At 35.7% G+C, this 26,881-nt stretch overlaps 1 protein-coding gene and 1 long non-coding RNA gene across 2 annotated transcripts in view; one reads left to right on the plus strand and one right to left on the minus strand.

Moving 5' to 3' along the window:
* On the plus strand, positions 1-14,722 carry EIF2A (eukaryotic translation initiation factor 2A). Its single transcript, XM_058187099.1, has 14 exons — positions 1-169; positions 3,356-3,425; positions 4,639-4,713; positions 6,864-6,982; positions 8,006-8,102; positions 8,872-8,954; positions 10,258-10,331; positions 10,443-10,587; positions 11,138-11,254; positions 11,776-12,347; positions 12,477-12,593; positions 12,829-12,957; positions 13,627-13,692; positions 14,236-14,722. Exons 1-14 carry the CDS (start codon positions 142-144, stop codon positions 14,299-14,301), a joined length of 1,758 nt encoding a protein of 585 aa, XP_058043082.1. The 5' UTR covers positions 1-141; the 3' UTR covers positions 14,302-14,722.
* The window catches only part of LOC131200415 (uncharacterized), a 15,591-nt gene continuing 1,288 nt past the window's right edge, over positions 12,579-26,881 (minus strand). The window contains exons 2-3 of the long non-coding RNA XR_009155609.1: positions 15,003-15,114; positions 12,579-12,922 (exon numbers count right to left, since the gene is read on the minus strand). This is a non-coding gene — a long non-coding RNA (uncharacterized LOC131200415). The remainder of the gene's footprint in view (positions 12,923-15,002; positions 15,115-26,881) is intronic.

A 26,881-nucleotide genomic window follows, 5' to 3' on the forward strand; every position in this document is an offset into this window, starting at 1 on the left:
CCTCCCCTTCAGCTTGCAACACGTCACCCGGAAAAAACTCCGCTATTGAGCTGGCGATGGAGGGCAGAGCAGACGTGTACAGTTTTCTGCTGTGACCCGCTGTGCGCCACCCGGAAGAACAAGTGCCGCATCCGGATAAAGATGGCGGCTCCCACGCCGCTCTTGGCAGGTGGGTTCAGAATAAATCAACCAGACTCATTCTGTATCAAGATGGTTCTCATTGTAAGGCTTGTTGTGATGTCTGGTAGAGGCCTGAGAACGTCACACACTGGCGGCAATTTTTAGCGGGATTTTGTTTAAGCCTTCACTTTTTGGGGTGGGGGGAGGGGTTGTAGCTCTCCAGTGATCGGTGTCTGTGCAGAACACTTTTGGTATTATGTTCATGGCGAACGTAGGCTTCTAATAGGAAAGAGTTGTCGGGGAAGAGCATTCGGTTGCTTGTATATACAGGGGCTTAGCAGCAGACAGAAGCATTCTCGAGGGAGCAGTATCTGAAATATCGGACTTGCTTACATTCCATTACTCATTTTGTCACAGTCTGGGTTCAACCATGACTGGAAAAAGTTACTTTTTGAAGAACGTTAGTTTTAAGCTTACAAACATTACTAAATGCATTGTATGTACCCAAAATGTTCGTTTATGCTCACTCAGCACATTTACACTCATTCAGAATCTAAAGAATCTAGTCGTCTTTTCACTCATCCAAGACTTAGAGAGAAGCCAGGTTTGGAATATGGTAATACCCAAGACACTTTCCTCATCTTTTCCAACTTCCTCTATCTATTATCACCTACATAATTTCCTCCCTCCAATTTTTTGAGTGATAACTCGCCAGAATGATATTGTTTTCTCATGTATTCCTAAATGCTCTTTTTCAGTTTGGCAGGTTTTATCCTTATTACAGAGGCTTCATTGCCCAGTCACTACCTGGCCCTAATTTACTAGTATGTGCCAGATGATAAGATAACCTCTGAACTCTCTTGCAGAATACTCAACTAATGGTGAAATGCTTAATGTTTGCTGTGGTACTAAAGTCCTGCTTAGGGTTATGCTCGGGCAGATACTGTCCTAACCCTTTCATCCGATATATTCATGCATACCGATAAATGAGAATATTTGTAGCTAAGGGTTGAAATAAGGGATCCTTGGCGCACACTGAGCTTGGTTGTTTTCATGCAGACATTTCATTACCCAAACTAGGTAATATTGTCTGATGATGTTACCTAGTTTGGGTAATGAAATGTCTGCATGAAAACAACCAAGCTCAGTGTGTGCCAAGGATCTCTAATTCATGCATGCCTGAGGCTGCTTTTTGTCTCATGCTATACTTTCCAATTTAGGAAATGTCCTAGATTGCCAATGAAAGCATTTGAGCACCACAAAAGTCCTAGAGATTAAAGAGAGAGGGAGTGGAGTCATCATGCATGCCACCGTGCTTTTCTCTGGCATAAATCATTCAGACCAGAATCCTGAAGCAGAGCTGTATCTTGAACGTTTGTACAGTTACGTAATTCTGAACTCAAGTAAAGCAGTGTATTAAACTCATATGAAGATGTGTTTGAATCCAACCTAAACTAGTTTTACATTTATTGTAGTATTCATTTTAAGTGTTCTTTTATGTTTTATATTAGTTTGCATCACAATAGCATTGTAAGTAATCTTTTAAAATATTTCTGCAAAGCTAATGCCAGAGGCATGCTCCTAGACTTAATTTTAAATGACTACCTTCCATTTTACTGGAGTTAATAGGTCAATGAAATAACTAACAATGGGACATTAGAGAGTAAGTGCCACTTCATGAGATATGTAATATTAATGTGTTTGTACATATTTCAATATTTGCTTTAAAGTAATTTTGTTCCAAGTACTGGTTTTCTCTGGGATTTAAGTCAGTATGAAAGCACTTAAAATAAAAGTGCTAAGTAGAAATTGTGAATGTGTTTCTCCTCTACTTTATATAATATAATAACAGAATTGGAAGGGACCTTGGAAGTCAACCCCCTGGTTAGGGAGGAAACCCTACACCACTTCAGACAAATGGATATCCAACATCATCTTAAAAACTTCCAGTGTTGGAGCATTCACAACTTCTTTTATATCATACTAAATATAACATGATATAACTTTTATATCATGCTAAAGTATACTGCCACATTAAGCATTGGATTATTTTGGATTATTGGAGTATTCTGTGAGAGAAACAGCTGCATAATTTGATTGATTGATTGATGGGTGCCTTGTGGGTGCTTCTAAGCCGCAAATAGAGATGTACTCCTTTCCCACTGTTCTTCCTGTAACCAGTATTTTGTGGCATGCTGACTCTACAACTTGGGGCTAATGGCAGTCGTGGCTAGGACAGCCTTTGCACAACTTCAGGTTGTGCACCAACTGAATCCTTTTCTGTATTTTGAAGCTCTGTGCTCAGTTCCTCATGCCCTGATTGGGTTTGGATTCTTGCAACACATTCTACTTGGGGCTACCCTTGAAGAATATTCAGAAGCTACAATTTGTCCAGAATTATTTTATTTTACTTATTCAATTTATTTGCCACTATTTCATTTTGAAGCAATTCTAGGCAGTTACAGAGTATGCAGTTGCATGTAGAGTTTCAGAGGCCTCTAATGCAGTACATGTAATTCCACTGATATGTGAGTTGCACTGGCAGTTGATCTGTTCTGGGTCCAATTAAAGGGGTTGGTTAAAGCCCTCTATGGCATAGGTCTAGGATATTTCAGGAGCCGCCTTGCTGCAATGGGATTGGCCTGCTCCACTCATGCTGGCAGAAGAACCTATTGCAGACCATATCAGCCAAGGAATAGTAGCCAGTGAGGTCCAGAAGAGCCTTTTTTGCCACAGCCGTCACCCTCTGGAACATATTGCTGCATGAGGTGGGGTGTTCCCCTCCCCCTCTTTCTGGCCTTCAGGAAATGCTTTAAAACCTGGCTATGCCAATTGGCATGAGGCCCTGAAGGAGCAGCTGTTGGATGGAAATGGATAGTATCAGAACAGAAACCACCACTACCTTTCTACTCTAGACCCATGGTTTTTGTAATTTTAATCTGTTTTTATACTTATGATTGTTTTTACATCCATTTGCTTTATTATGTTGTAAGTGATTCACAGTTGCCTCAAACTTCAAGATGAGCACAATATATATTTGATAAACAAATAAATAAATATGAGGCTTCAGGTTTGCTTATTCACTAATTGGCATGGTTATTACACAAAATATATATTCATATTTTATTCAACTGAAATATGTTCATTTAACTTAGAATTTTCTCTACTGTATGAAACTAAGGAGTAATTAATTTGGAGCAAAATAAACATATGACTTATTTCATTATTCTGTTAGTACGAGGATCTGAAGGACTCTATATGTTGCATGGGTCACCTCATTTTACAGAGCATACAACATTTCAAAGGTATTTTAATTTTTGGCTTTATTAAATGTATACATTTTAGGATGCCCGTTACTGAAAAATAACAATAACAGATAATCAGATACATATGTGGAGGATGGAATGCCTCTACATATGTTCGGTAGAGCTTAAATTTTGGAAATGTGAATGTACATTTCTAATTTCTACTTCAAATATTACTCAGGTTTTTGTAATAATCAGAATGTTTTGGACTATTCATTTACAGCTTTGGGTGCTAATGTGGATAGGGCAGACATTTTTGGGTATTAAATGGAAAATGAAGCAATTCCACATATTGAAAAAAGAGCAGTGTAGGTAGTTACCATGTTTCTCCAAAAAGATGACCCATCTTGAAAAGAAGCCGTATCATATTTTTGAGCGCATGCAATCAAATTAAGCCCCACCTACAAAATTAGCCCTAATCAAGACCCCGCCCACCACGGGTGCAGAAGGTAGGGTAAGACACACAGATAAAAAATAAGCTAGGGTAGGGATGGGGGTGGGTGGAGCTACCCTACTTACCAGGCATTGCACACCCCAACACCAGCCTCGCCTTCTTCAGTGACCGCTTGCCGCTACTTACACACATCACCCTGGCCACCGTTTCGCCTTCAGATGCCTGCTGGCATCTGTTATCTGCAGCCGATAACAGCTCTGGATCGATGAATTCTATTATTGGCTACAAAGGGCTTTCTAGCACGCATCTGAAGGTGAAACAGATGCTGGGGCGATGCGTGTGAGTGGCGGCAAGTGGCTGCAGAAGAAGTGGGCCAGAAGTGGGCTGCTGGGCGGGGCTGTTGGTGCCACCGCCGCGAGGTGAGTCAATTATTAGAACCCTCCAAAAAGAAGGCCTAGCCTTTTTTTGGAGGGTCAAAAGAAAATAAGACCCAGCCTTCTTTTTAGAGAAACACATTAGCATCTTTCTTTATCCACACACCTGAGACAGAAATGAAACAAGTATACTATTGACATACCATTGTGTTACTGGAATGCATACTTAAATCTGTATTTGGTTCTGTTTTGGGTGGGAGATAGATCTCATCTGGCTTGTTTCATCTCTTTTTAATTTGATAGTAATGTTTATTTCTTTTATATCAAAATAATATTTTGTTAGAAGCATTTTTTAAAATTGATACTTTATATTTCATCTAAATAATTTTCTTTTTTCTTTATAAGAGTTATCTGAATTCTAATTTATTTATGTTTTTGTTTTCAGGGATTTTGGGAAAAATGCAAAGGTGTTTACTTTCAACAGAGATGGATCCCTTTTTGCATGGGGCAATGGAGAAAAGTTAGTCTTTCTGTGTTTGGGGTGTTTATATTTCTAATAATATATATTAAAAGCATTGCTTAAATAAGCTCATTAATTTTAACCAGATATTCCCTCCAGTAGGAAAGTATTTTGCATACTTCATTATTATAAAGCAGGTTACTGTGACTTTTGCAATCAGTAAAATATATTGAGTTTCATTTGGATTCCAAGGAATTTGTCTTGGATGAGAATCATGACTGAATCTTTTCCAAAAAGAGCACAAGATGTAAAGTTACATTTTTCTGTGGGATTTGTAACCAATTGCCTCTTCCTTTTATGAGGTGTATATAAGATTGATTGTAAAACCAGGCAAACATCCTAAATTCTGTATTAGCGATAGGCCTATTTTGTTATTTAATGCGAATTCTAAGATTTTATTTTATAAAAAATTGATAAGCTTCAGATATTTCCATTTATTAATTGATGTATTAGGAATAGGAAAAGATATAATGAACTTGGCTATACTAGTACATTTATTTATTTATTAAATTTATATGCTACCTATCTCACTTATCAAGTGATTCTGGGTGGCCTACAAAATAAATTTAAACTATTTAAAATATTTTAATGATAAATATGGCAAATATTAACATTAACAAAAATTAGCAAAGGAAGGAATCAATATAAAATATAGTAGAGGTGGAGCCTTCTTTTAATCCACTAACTATTTCCAGTTATGGAACATCCCCAACAGGGCCCTATGCAAATCACCAGAGCCACGTTTTAAGGGGCTGGTTGTAAGTTGAGGACTTTCTGTACTTTGATGGGATGCGAGTACAAATTATTTTTATATTACGATATTTTGGATAAGTAGAGTACCTCTGCTTAATTTTATAAAGGTAGTACAATATTCTCTCCCTGATTATGTCTACCTATCTCATTAGATCTTGACAGCAGAGGATGCTCCATCTATTTGTGGCAGAATCTGTGCAATGGCTATGTTGATTTGTATTGTTTTCACCTCACTTACTGATTACATTTGTTTTTTACACTTATGTTTTTATGGTATTTTTAACTGTTGTTAGCTCAGAGTCATGAATTTCAGATGGGTGATCATATAATTAAACAAATAAACTAATGAATAAAGAAATAAATTTTCATAAAATATTCCAGCAATAAGATTAACAGATAAATTTGCAAACTTCTTTTTGGTTTTATCATACCACACGATGTAATGATTATAAACAGTTGGTTTTTGTAGTTTCCACTGATTTTATTAAATGCTTGGGACTGTTTCCCCCCATAGTAGTTGCCTGGCTAGCTCTAATTAACAGGGTTGGTGCACTCTGGAGTTCATCGATTAAACAATGCCGTCTCGCTGAACCCCTGGCGCCTTCGCTGCAACAGTACTCTATCTTCTGGAATGAAGTTTGAAATTCAGATGTTCCCACCCTACTAGTGTTTCAAGGAACCCTAAAGACCTGGCTATTTGCCGAGGCCTTTGGAAAAGATAACTGATGTCTCTTTCTTCCTTTTTGTTGCTTCCAGGTTATTATCACATCATGTTTTTTATAGATTTTGCATTTTTTAATGTTTTTAAATAATTGTATGTCACCAAGAATCACTGGGAGAATCATTGGGAGCATATAAATTTCATAATTTATAGTTGGTCAGCCAGATGTTTAGATTGGATTTGGCAGTTTTATCTGAGCCTGGAGTAGGCAGATGTTGTTTGAGATGTTAAAAATATTGTCGCAGGATGTAAAATATTCCAAGTAAAATTGCTTTTTGAAGTTGACTGATGGTCTTCAAGTGGTATTTTAGAATTGTACCCAAGGTTCCTATTACTATAGGTACTTTATTTTCTTTCGCCAAGGGGAAAAGGGGCAATGTGATGTATCAGAGGGGAAATGATGTCTACTTACCTTGATTCTCAAGGACATTTTAGTGAATATGTGTGTACAAGTTTTGGAAACTCTGGAGTTCTATATTTATATTCTAATTTATTTTAATTATGTTTTGATGCTCTCTGAATTATTGCATTGATGGAATATCAAGCAACATATTAACTGGAAGAATGAATCTGTTTTCTGTGATTGGGAATTGAGCTAATTTAGAAGGAACAGCTAAATAGCTATTAATTAACCAGAGTAATCAAGCTTGACTGAGCTGACCTCTTTTGGTTCCAGAGTAAACATTGTAAATGTCACCAACCACAATCTGCTGCATTCTTTTGATCTGCCAAAGGCAGTTTGCCTTGAATTCTCTCCAAAGAGCAATGTCCTGGTGACATGGCAGCTTTATACAAGTGAGTATTCTAAGTTGTTCTCCAGCTACTGCAAACATGACAGCAACTATGCTAATTTTGAATAATATAATGATCAGATAGATTTTTTTGTTCTGAACTGGAACATTCAAAATATGGAACATCTGAGAAAAAAAGGATTCATTCCAAAGCAGCAAAAAAAAAAAAAGTTTGACTTGAGTTTATGTTTCCTTTTTCTGACCTCTCATTGTATTGCCCCAAAAGTTTAATCAATCCCCAATATTGATTTCCTTAACTTAAATATATTATTTCATATTGTGAACTCAATACAATAGAGATGTATTGGTTTTCTTCTGTGCGATATTCTTCAGGTATTAAATTTCTGTGCAGTCCACAGTCACCATGTAGGGGAGATGGGCAGCATAGAAATTTAATAAATAAATTTAATAGATAAATTAAAATATTTGAAGGTGTACTGCACATTTCCATGTATCTCTACACTTCTACACTTAACAAACAATCCAGGCCTCCAAGACTTAACCATATGTGATATTATTTCCTTTTTCTAAAGGTAGGATGGGAAGAATGTGATTAACTTTTTTATGCAATGTTTTACAAAATGGCTCTGCTGCAAAGACAGAAAAAGGAAATTGCTTTGTGATTTGTCATGCCATCTATTTTCTCCATTACCTCCACTACCGTTGGCAGTTAAGATGATATTGCAGGGAAAAAACAGTACAAGTATTTTTCAAATACATAAATATCTTTCTGTCAGCAAAAGGGTTGACAACTGAGGATTGTCTTATCCAGTAGTATAGTGAATTTCATCTTACAGCAGCAAGAATGGCTAATTTTGATTTGAGAGGAAGAAAGCTGTCACGGTTAGCTTTTTTTGATGATAAAAATACTATCTTTGTACTTGACAAAATGGGACCGTGGGGAAAAAGCTCCTTTTCTATAATAAAAGATTTGCAACAAAACGTCACCAGGGTCAGTGGTACACTGGAGAGGAACAGAGATGATTTTGGAGATGTTGGTATAATGTATGGATTTGGTATGTTGTAGCTGCAAAAGATGGTGCACGGGAACCCAACCTTCAACTTTTCAGTGTGAAAAATGGAAAATGCTTGAAGTCATTCATCCAGAAAAAGTCACAGAACTGGCAAGTAGTATTTCAATGTATTTTACTATTTAGAACATGGTATTTGAAGACACTAGACTATCTAATTGTCTAATACAGTTTTCAACTCTGCAGAAAGTTGCTTAGATCTCTGTATTTCTAGATCTCAACACAGTAACTCTACAAAACTGAATGCAAGAAGACCAGATTTGGTCTGCAATAGAAGCCAGCAAAAAAAAAAAAAAGAGTTGGAAAATGGTCTGTGGGTTGGACAGACAAAAATTCTAAACATATTGTCCCACGGCATGCTTATGGGCAGCTACTCAAAAGTTTCTACCAGCTTCATTCTGAATTCCTATCCCTCCTGACCACATGACCCAGAAGAGAATGTGTACATCCTGACCTGTGCTTCCAAGTGTATGTGTCTAAGCAAATACAGCAACACACATGTAAATGACATAACATATCATTTCATTGTACAGAAAAGATAAAGATGGGTCCTGTGGTCAAAAAAGAAAGGTTCCATAAGCCGTGTTCTCCATGCATGTCCTCTGTTTTTCAAAGCACTGATTTTTTAAATTTTTTTTTAATGTAACTTGTTTTCAGATAAGAACATATTCATGGTGACATTTGAAAATATAATAAGTAATGATAGAATCTTTGAATTTGTCTTTCACATTTACAACTTAAATATATAACTTTTAATGTTATTTTTTTTTAAATCTGCTTTTTAAAAATATTTCTGAAGGCCACAACTACCAGGTGTTGGTTTTAATATTTATTCCACTCCACTTCACTCTCTAATCATTAGGTGTCCTTGCTGGTCAGATGATGAAAGCCTGTGTGCCAGGAGTGTTAACAATGAAGTTCATTTCTTTGAAAACAACGACTTCAGTATGCAAGTTCTTGTTCTCTAGATAAGCATTCCATGTTTAATCTTTTCATTATTTTCTTATGTTTTCAGCTGCTTGCTTTATTGCAGTTCCCACCTTTAGTCTTTAATACAGTTTTGAAGTTCCATTAAGAATAGGTATTCCTCGACTTACAAACACAATTGAGCCCAAAATTTCTGTTCCTGAGACAGTTAAATGAGTTTTGCCCATTTTACTACCTTTCTTGCCATAGTTAAGTGAATTACTGCAGTTGATAAGTGAAACTGGTTTCCACATTGACTTTGCTTGCAAAAGATGATCACATGACCTCGGGAGACTGCAATCGTCATAAATATCACTGGTTATTTGCCAAGCATCTGAATTTTGATCATGTGAACAGAGGATGATTTAATTGTCATAAGTGTGAAAAATGGTCAGAAGTCACTTTTTTCAGTGCTGTTGTAACTTAGAATGGTCACAAAACAAACTATTGTAAGTGGAGAGCTATCTGTAATATGAAAGTTTACTTTTATTTTTTTATTTACTTCTAAACTTTTTTACTTGAAATGCAGTCATTTTAAGCTTTAAAATATTTTATGTTATAAGATTTACATTAAATTAAATCTGTTTGAGATAAAATTTATAGTCAGTTATTTTCTCATACTTACAAAGATATACAATTCATGTAAAATCTTTTAAAGTAGCAAATATGCCATGTACCCTATTTTTCGGAATATAAGACGCTCCGGACTATAAGACGTACCTACCTTTTTGGGGGAGGAAAACAAGAAAAAAATTCTGTCTTTGCCTCCCAGCAATTTGTCTCCTTACAGCAAACAGCCAACAGCCTGCTTTAGTTTCATTTTCAGCACAGCCTGATTAGTAGAAGAAAAAAAATCTGCCTCCCACAATTTGCCTCCTTGCAGCAAACAGCACCCGCCCGGTAATAGGCAATGGCACTCCCTGCATCCTGAAACAGCTGAGGATTGGGAGGCCGATCCAACTGACAGTCAACTGCTTGTGCTAGTCAGGCTGTGCTGAAGCTGAAATGGGCTGTTTGCTGCAAGGAGGTAAACTGCTGGGAGGCAGAGGCCAGCGGGTAGGGGCCAGCGGGTAGCGGGGCTACATTTGATGTATAAGAGCATCCAAATTTTCATCCTCTTTTAGGGGGGGAAATTGCATCTTATACTCTGAAAAATACAGAGTATAATATACAATATACAATATATTTTACAATTATTTACTTACTACTTGCTGGAATGCTACCTAACAATTCGCAAAAGTTTTTGTTTATTTTGTTAACTTGAGGATGGTGATCTTTGCAGGTACAATTGCAAATAAGCTTCATCTGCAGAAAATCAGTGATTTTGTGTTGTCGCCAGGAGATCAGTCAACCAAGGTGCTTCCTTTTGAATTCTTTCCCCAGCACAATTTTAATTTCATCCAGATTTTAGAACATACCTACTTTTAATGTTTATTTTAACAGATATTTCACATCTTGTTAATGCAGGTTGCTGTTTATGTTCCTGGAACCAAAGGAGCCCCATCTTTTGTAAGGCTTTACCAATATCCTAACTTTGAAGGCCTACAATCTGCACTGGCAAACAAAAGCTTCTTTAAAGCTGATAGGGTGAAAATGCTGTGGAATAGCAAAGGTATTTTTTTACAAAAAGCTTTGAGTCGACTTTTCTTTTTCTATATGTAGTCAGCATATAGGCTTCAATAATCAAAATGCCCAAAGGACACTTATACTTGGTATTATGCTATGTCAATCCCATTCTGTATAACTCTAACATACAGTGATCTTCTCTACATTTATTTGAAAGTTAGCTCTTCAGAATACACTGAGAAATATTTCTGAATGTTCCCATTGTGCAGACTCTGTTTTAGGAATAAGGATTTGGAGGAGAAACCAAAGCAACTTTTCCTAATTTGCACCGTTTTTTATGTTAAGTAACTATTTTCATAATTTCTAGCCATTATATTCTCTGGAAATTGTAGCCCATTACAATTTAAAAGAAACATAGAAAGATGTTGGGGTTAAAATGGTCTCCTTTATCCGAAGCTAGTTTTTTAAAATCATATTGCTCTTCAGACTGCAAGAGTACATATAGCTATGTTTATTATTTGTTTTTGTTTTTTAAAAAAACAGATTACTGTGTAGCTTCTTTTTAAAAATATCCTTTTTTTTCTCCATCTGAATAGCCACTGCAATGCTTGTGATAGCTAGTACAGAAGTTGATAAAACAGGAGCATCTTATTATGGAGAACAAACTCTACATTACATAGCAACCAATGGAGAAACGGCTGTCGTACAACTACGTAAGTGACTCTAATAAAATTTATATTATGTTTTAAAGCATTCAAACACATGATGGAAATAGATTCGTATGAGAATTTGAAGATCACCTTTAAAGAGCCATATTTAGATCTTATGACCAGCCAGTACTTACTGACGGAAATGGAGTGAAGTATGTAAGATTTAAAGTGAAAAATTTCATTATATAAAAAAGATGTTTATAGGACAGAGAGACCAACTCTGTATGAGAAGTCTCTTTCTAGACTATTATGTAGAAAGAGACTCTGGGGCTCCCAACCAATTTTAAGGACTTCTCTCTTTAAAAACTGCTTAATTACTTTTATTCTACATGATTACACTCAATGAAACTGTATAGATTTTATACCTTGAATTGTAGTACTAAATTACCAAAATTTAGTAGCACTTATGATTTCATTGAACAATTGTAAACTATATTTTGTGTTAAATTTAAGTTTTTTATTTTACTTGTCTCTCAATAACTTAGATATTGTTTTACAATTTCAGCTTTTTTTTTTCTGTACAGCAAAAAATGGTCCAATTTATGATGCAGCTTGGAATCCCAATGCCACAGAGTTCTGCGTTGTGTATGGTTTCATGCCTGCTAAAGCTACTGTCTTCAATCTAAAATGTGATCCTGTGTTTGACTTTGGGACTGGTCCCCACAATGCTCTCTATTACAGTCCTCAAGGACATATCTTAGTATTAGCTGGATTTGGGAATCTTAGTGGACAACTTGATGTATGGGATATTAAAAACTACAGACTTATTTCCAAACCACAAGCTTCTGATTCTACATATTTTGCCTGGTGCCCTGATGGAGAGCATATAGTAACAGCTACATGTTCTCCAAGGCTACGTGTTGGGAATGGATTCAAGATCTGGCATTATACTGGCTCTGTCTTATACAGATATGAAGTTCAGCCAAATGCAGAACTTTGGCAAGTTACTTGGCAGCCCTTTTTGGATGGAGTATTTCCAGAAAAGCCAATAACATACCATGCTGTTCCAAGCAAAGTGTTAAATGAGGAACCAAAGGCTGCCCCAGCCTATAGACCTCCAGCTCTTAGAAATAAGCCTGTAACTAGTTCTAAATTGGTAAGTAACCATTATCTTCACGAAAGTGTGTAGAAAGATACCTGCGATGTCTTCTATGCCTCTGCACCAGTTAATTATAGTTGGTTATATATACATCAATTATTTTTGTGTTGATTTCCTTCCTCATAGCATGAGGATGAGCCACCTCAGAACATGAGAACACAGTCAAAAAGTGGTGATAAGCCATTATCTAAAACAGCACTTAAAAATCAAAAGAAGCATGAAGCCAAGAAGGTGGCTAAACAGGTATAGCAGTTTTTATTTTTTTTTCTTAAGCATGAACCAATAGTATTTGGTAAACCATTGTTTAGTAGGATTCTGCATAGAATTTTGTATTAAGCTCAAAGTGTCCACTCTTTCACTATCAGATAAGCCAAAGTTAAACATTCCGGAGAACTCAAAACATTTCAATAATTAATAAAATTACTGCCTAGAATGGTTTCATTTAAAATTCGTCTTAACTTGATGCATTTCATTAAAGGAGGCGAGAGCTAAAGGGAACCAGGAAATCACTCCAGCTCCTCCAGTACAAAGTGAATTGAGTGATACAATATCCTCTGAAACATCAGGAGATCCTGAGTTGGAGAAAAAGATAAAAAATCTTAAAAAGGTAAGTTTTTCCTAACAAAAATTATTGATAGATCCTTTCCCCATTTCCTTTTGTTAAACAGTAGTATTAGTTATCTTTGTTTTACTTTTTCTTACTATTGTGACAGCTGGAGCTATAAGGCCAAGGTACATAATATAAGGCCCTAGGACCACATGTGGCCCCTGAAAACTTGTGTAAGGCATCCAAAGACTTCCAAGTATTCAGTCTCAAAAAGGTAGCCACTATAACTATCATTATGGCTGCCATCTTGAATTTTTTGAACCCCTTCCATCTCTGTAGATTGGCTGGTTTACAAACCACAGCAATTTAGTTCATAAAACATCCATTTTATTTCTTTGAGAGCACAGGTCAGTGGAAAGAAATATGTAAGAAGTCTCCAGATTTTTACCCTCTCCAGTTAAAATGATCTGGAAGTAACCAACAAAGAAGATCTGCCTTATTCTTTATCATCCCTCTTCTCAAACTTTCTGGAATTCATGTCCAGCTGAGACATCTGATGTGATAAGTCCAAGTATATTGGAAATGAATATAAAGACATTGGTAACCTAGAGGATTCTCTTTTGGCTCAATAAAAAAATACATAATTTGCATGCACCTCCACATACGTGCAGAAAACAAATTAAATCTGTTTTTTCTGACCTGCTTTTAACCATGTTTTCTGAATTACAGAAACTCAAGGCTATTGAACAGCTAAAAGATCAGGCTGCTGCAGGTAAACAGCTAGAGAAAAACCAGGTATGCTTATCATATTCTTAAGATATAGAGTTGTCTATGATTTGTACATCACCTGAATTCTGAAAATGTATATTAGTGTTACTTTGTAAACAATTAGTCAACTAGCAGCTGCTGCCTCTTAACTGACAAGACCCTAGTCAGTTTCATAGTAAAGACTTTCTTTTGCTTCTTAAGCAGATAGTTCCTAGTCACCAGCATGATAGTCAAACAGCCAGTGCTAGTGACTTTTGACAGTGATAATTATAAATGAAATTGGGTATTGGACGAGAAAGGACTTCTTTTATTTATGCAATCTGTTTCACATAAGTTTTCTAAACCTTACACAATTTTATAAGCTCTATTGTTAAATATTAGCTTTATTATTTTATTTCAGGCAGCTTAGAGGCTTCATTTTTCATATCTGAATAGATGGGAGAACATAGAATCTGGAAGACAGGCAATGTTAAATCTGATACTCAAAATAATCAAATAATTATTGATGATACTTTATACTATTTTTTCATTATGTGTACTAAGTAAGATTGTCTTATGTCTGTATTGTAGATGGAGAAAATTCAGAAAGAGGCTACCCTTCTAAAAGAATTAGAAGACTTGGAACTGGGTGTTTAAGCTACAGAAAATTAAAATCACAATTTTCTTCTATGGATTCATTTGAAATATGAAATAATTAAAAATGCTCACTTTTATTACTTCCCATATAGGTTAACTTTTTTTTGTCTACCTTCTGAAAAAATGTAAAATAATTATTATTTAGAAGTAAATTACTTGCCTTGATTCCAAAACAGTGTTGCCGAAATCCAAAATAAAGTCTTTTGGAGCACCTATTTTTTTGGCAAATGCTAAGTAAGCCTGATGTATATTGTTTTTAAACAAAGACTTAAACTTTTGGTACATATATATGTAGAAGTTTGCAGTTCAAGCAGCAAACTATATGATTTACATACTGTGGTTTGATTGTGATGCTGCAATAGCTATTTCATCATTTCCTTATCATTGTGGTTTACAGTAAATACTACGTACATTCACATTTTGATTTTGTAGGTCTTTGAGTTCTTAAAAACAGCTTTAAAACATACATATGAACATACACACACTTTTGTGTGTACAGTATATATATATATATATATAGAAGAAGAAATGAGAGTTTATATCTTTGTCAGAGGTGTCAAACTCGCGGCAGTGTCACGTGATGTATTGCGACTTTCCCCCTTTGCTAAACCAGGCATCATCATGGCCAGCGCATGACACATCTGGCCCATGAGCCATGAGTTTGACAGCCCTGATCTATGTGTTTTTAAGCAGTACGCTACCTGGTCTCAAGTTGGGAAGCTGATTCACGAGGATCTTCTGGCAGGTTCCCTTCAGCTTCTATCCAATTCATTTTAAATCAGCATTTTGCTAATTCTTCAGCCATCAGGTGACCTGTAAAGTGAAATTCCACACTTTATCAATCTATAAAATAGATATAAAAATATTTATCTCTATATGCATACAAGAAATTTATTACTAGCAATAGCACTTAGCAATAGCACTTAGACTTATATATAACTTTACAGTGCTTTATAGCCCTCTCTAAGCGGTTTACAGAGTCACCATATTGCCCCCAACAATTTGGGTCCTTATTTTACCCACCTCGGAAGAATGGAAGGCTGAGTTAACCTTGAGCCTGGTGAGATTCAAACTGCCAAATTGCAGGCAGTCACAAGAAGTAGCTGCAGTACTGCACTCTAACCATTGCGCCACCGTGGCTCATAGCTTACCTTGGCTTACTAGCTTTAGTAAGAAAACAATAGCTATACAAACAGTAGTATACAGGTAATGAATAACATTATTTTCTTCAGCTACAATCTTGTGCAAGTATATCCGTAGCACTGGAGCTAATTTATTTACTTCTAGTGGCAGCTTCTCCCAGTTTGCAATAGATTTATATTGCAAATATAAATTATATTTATATTACAGTTATATTTGCAACTCCAAATCTCAACCAGCAAATGCTCTGTCTTACACATTGGAAAAAAGAATCTAAACACTAAATACAAACTCGATGGACATTACCTTACAGATGACTCCACCCTGTTAAAAGACCTTGGAGTTTTCATATCCAATGATCTAAGTGCCAAAGTCCACTGCAACTACATCGCAAAAAAGGCTTTAAGAGTTGTAAACATAATCTTACGTAGCTTCTTCTCCAGAAACACTACACTGCTAACCAGAGCTTATAAAAAATTTGCTAGACCAATTCTTGAATACAGCTCACCTGTCTGGAACCCATACCACATTTCAGACATCAATACAATTGAACGTGTCCAGAAATATTTTACAAGAAGAGTTCTCCACTCCTCTGAATACAACAAAATACCTTATGCCACCAGACTTGAAATCTTGAATTTAGAAAACTTAGAACTCCGCTGCCTTCAACAAGACCTGTGTTTAACTTATAGAATCATCTATTGCAATGTCCTTCCTGTTGAAGACTACTTTAGGTTCAATCATAACAATACAAGAGCAAACAATAGATTTAAACTCAATGTTAACTGTTTCAATCTTGATTGCAGAAAATATGACTTCTGTAACAGAGTTATTACAGCTTGGAACACACTATCTGACTCTGTGGTCTCTTCTCAAAATCCCCAAAGCTTTAACCAAAAACTCTCTACAATTGACCTCACTCCTTCCTAAGAAGTCTGTAAGGGGTGTGCATAAGAGCACAAACATGCCTACCGTTCCTGTCCTATTGTTTCATTATATCCAATTAATATAGTTATTACATAATTATGCTCATATATGAAAAAGTGAAAAAGTGTGAAAAAGAAGAGCCAGTCTAGACCTATTAAGAATAAATCATAGCAAAACTGATTTTTTTTAAAGGGATAATCATGGGAATTTGATAGAATATTAACCTCAGTAAAGCATTTGACAAATCCTCGCAGGACAAGCTAGAGCAAATCCAGAGGATACTTATTAAAATGATAAGAGGGCTGGAAGAAAGTTTATGAAGAAACTTTGTTAGAGAAATAGAAGATTCAGAGAAACATGATTGTTCTCTTTCAGCTATATATGTTATTTAATTTGTCAAACATGTACAAGATAGCAGGTATAAATATGAACATGGACATGAATGAAGGAAATGAATACAAATAAATGGGGACAGTAGGACAGGGACGGTAGGCACTCTGGTGCTCATCCCCTTTACGGACCTCTTAGGAATGGGGTGAGGTCCACAGTAGACAGTTTAAGGTTGAAGCTGTCAGGGTTTGAGGATGTAACAACAGACTAGGGTAAAGCATTCCAGCCGTTGATCACTCTTGCTGAAGCTGTATTTTCTGCAGTCAAGTTTGGAGTGGTTTACCTTGAGTTTGTATCAATTGTTTGCCCATGTATTATTGAGATTGAAGCTGAAGAAGTCGTTGACAGGTAGGATGTTGTAGCAAATAATTTAGTGTACTATGCTTAGATCAGACCGTAGAATCTAAATTCTATATATTTATATTATTTTATTATATTATTTATATTTGTTTATTAAAGGTGTTTATGTAGAACAAGGGGCAAAATTATTCAGAATTGTTCCTGAAGACTAGTAAAGAAACAATGGGGCTTAAATGCAAGGAAATTCATTTTGGTCTCGCATTGGGAAAAATGTCCTAATAGTAACAGCTGCTCACCTTAGAACTCACTATTGTGTGAGGTAATATACTCTTGCTGGAGTCATTTAACAGGACGGATGTCTATCAGTGACACTATGGTTGTAGTAGTAGCACTGGGTATAGGGGTCATTTAGGTGATCTCTAAGATCTCTTCCAACCTTCCATTCTATTATGCTAAGGTTATTGCAAAATAAGGTCACATGGCAGATACCTGGCAGGAAAAAGAAACAAATGCTTTAAATGCCCTCTAGTGGAAAAATCAAGCAATTGTTTTTTCATTTGCAAATGATAGACTTTCTCATCACTGCTAAACAGCTTCCCTCACATTTGACACTCAATGTTATAGATCCCTACAAAGGGCTGTTAGTAGTTTAGCTTTCACAGTACTAAAATTTTGTTCACATTTAACAGGGTTTTTTTAATCAGTTCATGTCGCCTTAATTGCTTAATACACCTTTTCTAAAGTACAAATTCAGTTGAATTCTGTTCTGAATTCTGGTCCACCCATCCATTGTATGTGGCTATTATATTTTGTCATTTGATATTGATGTTTTTTGATTAAGAGCTGTAGTGGCACAGTGGTTAGAAGGCAGTACTTCAAAGCTAACTCACTGCTCGCTTCAGGAGTTCGATTCTGAGTGCCTCAAGGTTGACTCAGCTTTCCATCCTTCCAAAATGAGGACTCAGATTGTTGGGGGCAATATGCTGACTCTCTAAACTGCTTAGAGGGCTGTAAAGCACCGTGAAGCAATATATAAGTGCTATTGCTATTAATACCCCATGCCTTTTGTCTCTAGGAAGATGGAGACTAGACCATTTGCAAAGGACAGGATTGTCCTGCATAGTCTGCTGAAACATAAGTTTGCTGTAGTAAATTCTCATATCCCTGGCACACCTGTTCCTGTCCACACCTGATCCTGTCCACTTCAGATTTCATTTGTTTATACAGTATTCATCACAGTAATTGTATAGCATAGTTGTTTCCTATCAGCACAGGAAATGAAACATTCAGGCTATAAGAATGTTTTTTATGAAACCGAGGAGAAAGCACTTCCTAAACCCGAGTGGCAGGAAAAGCAGCTAGCAAAGAGTTCTCCCACGCATTGTCTTTGTGCAACCAAGTGTGCCATAGAAAAGAGACATGAATGTCTTGCGATATGCACATGCCAGTATTTGAACCAATTCTTTAATGTTAAGATTTTTCCACCAGATTGGGATTATTACAAACTCTTCCACAGATCCTTGGACTTTTTTTTCTGTCCATTATTTGGTTAATGATATAATTTCTAATGATATTAAATCTCACACATCATTATTAGCATAATGACATCATGCTGGATTATGTACTCTTTAGGATATAAATCTAAATACATCAACTTGGTATTTTCCACTAGAGTTTGTTTATAAGCAGTTTATAAGCAGACCACCCCTGATTGTGTACCATCATACCAGAGGCAATATAAACAAATCTGAATTTGTAGTGATAAAGCCCATATATTTATAGAATTATGTGTCAGGGTTCCAAGTAATACGCCCATAGCAAACAGAACTCCAAGGCGGTAGATTCCTCAAAGAATAGTTTTATTGGATATATCATACTGGCACAGTTCTGGTGAAAAACGATTCTGAAGGTTCCTGCGGTTTTCACCTAATTAAAATTTTTCCCTCTTTCCCAAACAATCAGTCACATGGTCCAATCAAGGTGCCATCCAGTTGTCTCACTCCTCACATCACTCCTCTCTCTCTCTCTGGCCACCTGCGGGAATGTTCTTGATTCCCAGGAGAAAGTATTTTGTTTTAGCTACAAAACTCCAGCTATCTCTATTCCCCTGTCCCTATCCCTCAGCTCAGTGTGGCAACACTGAAACTTCAAAATGGCTTCAGTCAGGTCTGGTTCAGGGTTGACATTATGTTCATTAGATTATACAAATAATTAGATGTACAAAAATAGATTTACATTGAATTGGTTCATAGCATAACATGTTTAGTAAGATCAATGAAGTAATGGGGTAGAACTATAAAAACTTTCATTTACTGAAAGAACAAAGGCTGTATTCTACAAAAATGTGTCTTTCTAGAAAGTTACTTTTAGGGATTTATCTTATACTTTTGCTTCCCAAAGTCTTGCTTGATCTTCTTAAGCTTTATCAATTTTTCTTGATCTGCTATGTGTTATATGGCTGCACTGAAAGGGTTGATTGTTTTTTAGTTCATGGGAAGGGGATGTTTTGGTTCATTAGAATTTGTAATAATATGCAAAGTTATCAATAGCAGTATAGCATTTATTATTTTACAATACATTTAATATATGCATCTTTTTTAAAAAACAGATTTTCATTTTCAGATAAATTATTTGATTTATGTCATCCTGGAATCAGAGCATTCAACAATTCCTCTGAGAGGAATAAAATAAACATTTCATCTAGATGGAATGGAAGGAACAATACAACTACCATATCATACCATAAACATCCACTTGAAAAACTCACCTAAGGGAAAGTACAAATAGTCCTCAACTTACAACCATTCATTTAGTGACTGTTCAAAGTTACAATGGCAGTGAAAAAAGTGATTTATGACCTTTTTTCATACTTACAACCATTGCAGTATCCCCATGGTCATGTGATCAAAATTCAGATGCTTGGCAATTGACTCATATTTATGATGGTCACAGTGTACCGGGGTCATGTGATCATCTTTTCCAACTTTCTGACAAAAAAAAATCAATGGGGAAGCCAGATTCACTTAACAACTTTATTACTAATTTAATAACTGTGGTGATTCACTTAACAGTTGTGACAAGAAAAGTTGTAAAATGGGCCAAAACTCACTTAACGTCTGTCTCACTTAGCAACAGAAATTTTGGGTTCATTTGTGATTGTAAATTGAAGATTATCTGTATACTGAAAGATAAGAAATATTTATACTTGAAATGCTACATGCTTCTTTCATGGTGGTGAAAATGAGTAACGCTTTTGAACAGCAGTATGATATATACAATCCAATGTGTATATGTTTCAAGAAATGTAGGGTATATAAATATAAGTGATGTACTGATTAAAAATTACCTAAGAAAATAGGACATGATATGATGTCAGTGATGAGGAATGTTTTTTTTCCCAATTATATGTATCTCCAACTAAAAAAAATCCTATCATATGAAAAAGTAATGTTAGATACTTACCAAGCTCATGCAAACTCTCCCCTCACCCCTGAGGAATTTGCATAATTCATATTTTAGTTAAATGAAATGACCACAGCTTTATATCCCTGCATGCATTATCGTGTCACACACAAAAAGGGTGACCTGTCCCTTGGTTCATCTTTTGGCCTGTGAATGTTGATGTTCTCTCCCCACTTTTTGTTTTCTCGCACACATTAGCTTTCTTGCACAATGCTATTTTCTCCCCATGCCCCACATGGGCACAGATGAGATCTTTGGCCTTTTCACTAGTCAGCCATGGACCATCAGCTACCCAGATAGCATAATTTTTAAATCTGCCATAGCAGGAAAAAAAAGGAATAGAATTGCCAGATCTAAGCTACAAAGATCTAGTATGAAAACGGAAACTGAGCAGTTAAGAAGCGGTCAAAAGGAGAATCCATTAGACAGTGTGATGAAGGACAAAGTTTAAAAAGCTGGCTTGTGTGACATAATTCTGAACATTTGGCTATCCTGACTAGGGAAGAATAAGACGCCAAAATTATTGTATTGATTATTTATTAAGATTTGAATATAATTTCATTTCTTTGTGAAATACAGAACCAGAAAAGTAAAAAACAAATTTAACAGATTGTGAGGCCAGCATCTGAGGAAGAAAGTAATATAAAAGACCCAACTTTGGTAAATTAAAGTATCATATTTTTCTCTTTTGTGTCTCATTATTTATTTGTGTAGCTTTTCTTCTTACAGAATGATAACAATGTTAACTTTAATGCAGAATTTGAACACTTTATTGCTTATCCATGTGAGTTAAATTTGCCATGTCGTTATTCTTCAAGTTGGCAGTATTGATTCCAAGACTATCAAGCTGTTATCAGACTTGTACTACAGTTAAAGACCAGAATATGCAAGACTACTACACTTCAAAATATGGAGGTTAAAACATGCAGATTCTTCCATGAGTATCACAGTGCAGTAGTAATAACAATAGACCTCTTATTCCCAGAGGATACGACCTCATAGGTAGTGAAACAAGTACCGTGTCATAAAAATGTGATGCTCATTTCATCGGTTGGCCCTTTTGCTTCTGTGGATGCTGATGTCCCCTGCCCACTAAGTAAAGAAACTCAAAGAGCCAAAGCAAGTGGCAATGTCAAGCTTATCTGGCTTAGAAATTAAAAAGGGTGGATGTCTATGGAGATTCTCAGTCATCCAGGTCATGGTTGTCCCAAAGGTGCTTTTTCAAGAGGCAATTGAACTTTCTGATTTTTCTTTGAAGATGTTTTGGTTCTCATTCAAGAAGCTTCTTCAGCTCTGACTGGATGGTGCTTCAGAATGGAATCCTTCCATTCCCCACCATCCAGTCAGAGCTGAAGAAGCTTCTTGAATGAATGAGAAGTGAAACCTCTTCAAAGAAAAACAAGAAAGTCCAGTTGCTTCCTGAAAAAGCATCTTTGGGGTAAGAAAGATGGAGCTTGTCAGGACTAAGATGGGAGATAATCAGAAAATACCTGCACTAGGTTTTACATTGGTAAGTTTTTTTAAAATTTCTTAAAAATTTAAATTATTTACTAAATCTGTACTACTATTAATCTTCTCATCGTTCCCATCACCAATCTCTTTCCACTTATGACTGTAACTTTGTTGCTGGTAATCCTTATGATTTATATTGATATATTGACCATCATTTGTATTGTAAATGTTGTACCTTGATGAAGGTATCTTTTCTTTTATGTACACTGAGAGCTTATGCACCAAGACAAATTCCTTGTGTGTCCAATCACACTTGGCCAATAAATTCTATTCTGTTCTGTTCTGTTCTGTTCTGTTCTGTTCTATTCTATTCTATTCTATTCTATTCTAAAAAAGTCTAAGAAGCAGACTAGTTCAAACTAGTTCCATACTACTTCCAAGAATGTGGTATGGTGGCATAAGATGATTATTCAGTGCCAATACACCATTACTTTAGATCAGGCCTGCACAACTCATAGAGGCAAAAGAGCCAGAATTAATCTTAACCTCAGAAATAATCACAAAGGAAGAGCTGTTGCACCATTCTGCTATTCGGCAATGTTGAAAAAATGTGATGGCCAGCATACAGTATGTTTGTTTGGTGGCCCACATGCAGCTGGTGAGCCTGATTTAATTGTAGAGTTGTGCCTGAGCATCACAAACCCAATAGCTTTATTTATTTATTTTTTAATCTGGAAATGGAGGTTTTGAACTTTGTTATAATTTTATCTACTTGTATACCACTAAATCAATACCAACTCATAACACTTTGTAAAACAATCAACAACATTCATAACCATTACATAAGTGTAATTATGAACAATTGGTAAACAATTCAAAACAACTGGTAAATAATCAAATACAAGAATTAAAGGATAAATTATTATACTGTTGAAGAATAAACAAATAGAACCAATAAAACATTAACAATGAAATAAAGTAATTCAAAATGAAATAAATTAAAGATGGCAATTGCAAATTATTCAACCAAACATTTTTGAAAATCTCTTCCACAGCTTCCGGAGATTAGAAGAGATCAAGCAAGTTATACCATAATTCTAGGGAGAGGATTTGCCTCTCCCTAGAATTATGGACAAAGAGAGGACAAAGCCACACCAGAGCAGCAACTGAGAAACAATGTTTTTGACTTTTATTCTCCTTAGTTCACAAAAATGGGTTAGATCAAATATACTGATTGCTCAAACTGGAAATTACCCAAGAGTGATTTTCAAATGACTGTAAAACCAGAACTGCAGTTCTATTAGTGGTTTGAACAGTTTTAGGAGGCGGTTTGTGGTTATCTATACACTGTAGACTCCACCAAGTTAAGAACAGAATAAGAACTGTGGAAATATTTGTGCATTTGTGCAACTATAATATAAGCTGCTCTGTTCTCGTTTTCCATTCTCACTCGGTAGTTAGCCCTGATAGAAAATTATCCCCAAAAATAAAATATATCATTCTTGAGACCTAAAGCAAAAATCCTCACTGCAGCACTGCTATGATTGGCTGATCTTTTTCACAGTTTTGAAAGCCAAAGCGTTATATCTTTGCTTAGCATGCAGAGCATAAAGCAATAAGGCCACACCATCTATTCACAAAGCAGAAAAAAGCAGAAAAAGATAATTATAACCAGCAATAGAAGAAATTCTAACTCATCAAAAAGAATACTGAAAATTTATTTCTGAGGAACATATATTTAGAATTGCACTGATATTTGTGGTATTTTTCCCATAGCAGTTTTAAGACAATACTCTGAAAGTATTAAAATTTCTTATGGTTAGTGAGATATAAAGATCACTGGCAACTTTTGATCAAACATAGTAATTTGTAGGAATAAGAATACTGTGTACTTTTCAAAACTTTATATTTTATGTCTTACAAATTCCATGAGACTTGTAATATTATTAGTATAATTCTTTGTGGAATTTAATTAATCCTTTATATAAATCTTAGGTAAGAGAGTGAAAAAACCCTTCTTATAGTCCAATGGTTTCCAACCTTTTTTTAGCCATGCCACCTAAGCATCTTAAAATCCTGATGCCTTCCCCCCCCCCACATATAATTCTTACTATTCAGAAAGTGAACTACTCACAGGAAGAAGCTTAAAAGGCCATTAACTTGGTTTAAACAAGATTCCAATTGCCCCCATTAAAAATCAATGCTGTGGGGCATAGGCCCCATGTTAGGAATCACTGGTCTAGTCTATAGTGTTGGGATTTCTTAGGAAGTTCTATCTAGCTTCTGAACCTAGTTAAGGTTAGTCAGTTATTCCTTGACCTATGACTATCACTGAGCCTGGAATTACGGTTTTAAGTCATGATGGTCATTAAGTGCATCACCACATTGCTACACACAATTTTATGATCTTTTCTGTGGTGACTGCATTCATTATTAAATGAATGCAGTGGTTATTAAGTGAATGTGGCAGTCACTAAGTAAGCCCATTTTAGTTAACACCATCTTCTGGCAAAAAATGCTGAAAACCTTGGTCACATGACTGTGAACATTGCAAAGAGATGTTAATGTGGGCTGATTACAAAGCATCCAAAATGTGATTAGGTGACTGGGGTTTGGCTGTTGGAACTTCAAAACTGGTTGTTATTAATTCTGGGGAGGTCTGTCATAACTTTGAATGGTTGCAAAGTGACCAAGTCAAGGACTAGCTATGATTAGAAGGTTTACCATACTGTTTTTTCTTAATTCTGATGAAAAATATTGTAAATATCAGCTCTCATTGATGGTCTTTTGAGCCTGACAGAAAGGAAATGAATGGACTGGAAAAAAAATCCATGTAAATGTTCTCCACTATAAAATGGATCAGCCCATATTGTGCAAATGCAGTCTACCTTTATTTACTTATTTGAATTTAATAGCCACACAACTCTTTTATTTTCATTTTCCCCATTTGCAAAGCTCAATGGATAAACTTAGATAAACATCTTCATTTTCCTGCATGTGAGGTCCATTTCTTTTGGTGCTGCAGTTTCTACTATATTCTTAGTTCCAGCAAGAAATGTTATGTAAGGAAAATTGTGATTCAAAAATATAGTGTGGACAATTTGATGTCCTCATTGGTTACTCTTATTTTTATGTTTAATAACAGACTGATACCTTGGAGTGACACCCAGGAGGATCATTATTTTTGAAGCAGGATTCCTTGGAGACTAATTATGCAACTGTGTTACTTATGATGAATCCAGAAGGTCACAGTAAGGATTTTTTTTCTTATGGGAAATCTAGAAAATCTCGAATCTAGAAAATCTCGAATCTTTCTGAGGAAAAAAGACATCTGCTAGTACATTGTATCACGGTCTACTGTTTAGGGGTGTAGAGATCAGGATAACTAGCAGATTGCCACATTAGAGTTGTAACAGAATTTCATCTAAAAGAAACTTCAGCTTTCTATTTTGAAAAAGAATATTTTAATCCTCCATGTGGCAGGCAGATGTCTAAGCTCAGAGGTATCTGAATAGTATCTGAATTTTTTAGTAAGTTACATAGCTAAACCCTACAAACTGCATTTAAAATAAAACAAGATGCATTGTCCAATCTACAATATTAGCCATTATTTGGTCTGATATTCATGTTGAAATAACAATGTCCTTAAAAGATGAACAATAATCCATTTTAACCTTACTTTTTGGTAAGTGATCATTCATATGGAAATTAAAAAACCCCAGCATGCTCCCTTTGCCCCTATCTGGGGCAAAGAAATATTATTTTCTGTCAAAAGAGAATCGACCTGGCTCCATATTTTGTTCAGAGAAGAATTGTCTTCAATTAGCAAAAGTTTTAGGCATAACCTTAGAATTAATCTTAATTGCATTTTAGCAACCAATGCAGTCTTAGTCCCAATTTCATTAATGACCATATAATTCCAATTCAACCATTTCCTCCAAGGAAAGATTGAAAGCAAACGAGATCCAGGTAGAAGAACATCATGGCTTCAAAATCTAAGGGACTGGCTTGGACAAAACTCATCAACATTTTTTCATCTGGCTGTTGATAAAAATAAGATCACCAACATGATCGCCAACGTCTGATGAAGGATATGGCACAAGAAGATGACTCATTTTAGGGGAAGGAAGAGACTCCTCTTTGAGAAAAAGATGTTGTTCTTAGGGTACCTAAATGTACTATCAGTCTTGCTGTAGAAGTGTTTTACATATACAGTGCTATGTTAATAAAATAAACATAAACTGCTACTCTCAGTAGTTTAAAAACAGAAATAGCCATTCTCTTTCAAGTCAGGGATTCTTTGGTAGCATAATTCTTCAAAAGAATGTCACATTTCCTTAACTTTCAAGTTTTGGAATATGGAATAATATTCTCTTAACTTCAGAAATAGTATTAGAATAGAATAGAATTTTTATTGGCCAAGTGTGATTGGACACATAAGGAATTTGTCTTGGTGCATATGCTCTCAGTGTACATAAAAGAAAAGATACCTTCATCAAGGTTTACAACACAAATGATGGTCAATATATCAACATGTTGCGCCTCTGGTGGCGCAACAGGCTAATGCAGCCTATTATTAACAGCAACTGCTTGCAATATTGCAGGTTCAAGTCCCACCAGGCCCAAGGTTGACTCAGCCTTCCATCCTTTATAAGGTAGGTAAAATGAGGACCCAGATTGTTGGGGGGCAATAAGTTGACTTTGTATATAGCATACAAATGGATGAAGACTATTGCTTGACATAGTGTAAGCCGCCCTGAGTCTTCGGAGAAGGGCGGGATATAAATGCAAAAAAAAACACACACAAAAAAACATAAATCATAAGGATTACCAGCAATTATGCCAGCCATGCCAACCTGAGCAGGTATAGTTCTGTTTCCAAGAAAACTTCAGTGACTAAAATGTGGCA

Source organism: Ahaetulla prasina, chromosome 6, assembly GCF_028640845.1.
Source record: "Ahaetulla prasina isolate Xishuangbanna chromosome 6, ASM2864084v1, whole genome shotgun sequence".
Lineage (NCBI taxonomy): Eukaryota > Metazoa > Chordata > Lepidosauria > Squamata > Colubridae > Ahaetulla > Ahaetulla prasina.

Bases quoted from the DNA above. Each gene is read 5' to 3' on its own strand.
- EIF2A (XM_058187099.1), top strand. From the start codon at position 142: ATGGCGGCTCCCACGCCGCTCTTGGCAG. The intron at 170-3,355 runs GTGGGTTCAGAA...TTATTCTGTTAG, and splicing joins TCCCACGCCGCTCTTGGCAG to TACGAGGATCTGAAGGACTC. The intron at 12,348-12,476 runs GTAAGTAACCAT...CCTTCCTCATAG, and splicing joins CTGTAACTAGTTCTAAATTG to CATGAGGATGAGCCACCTCA.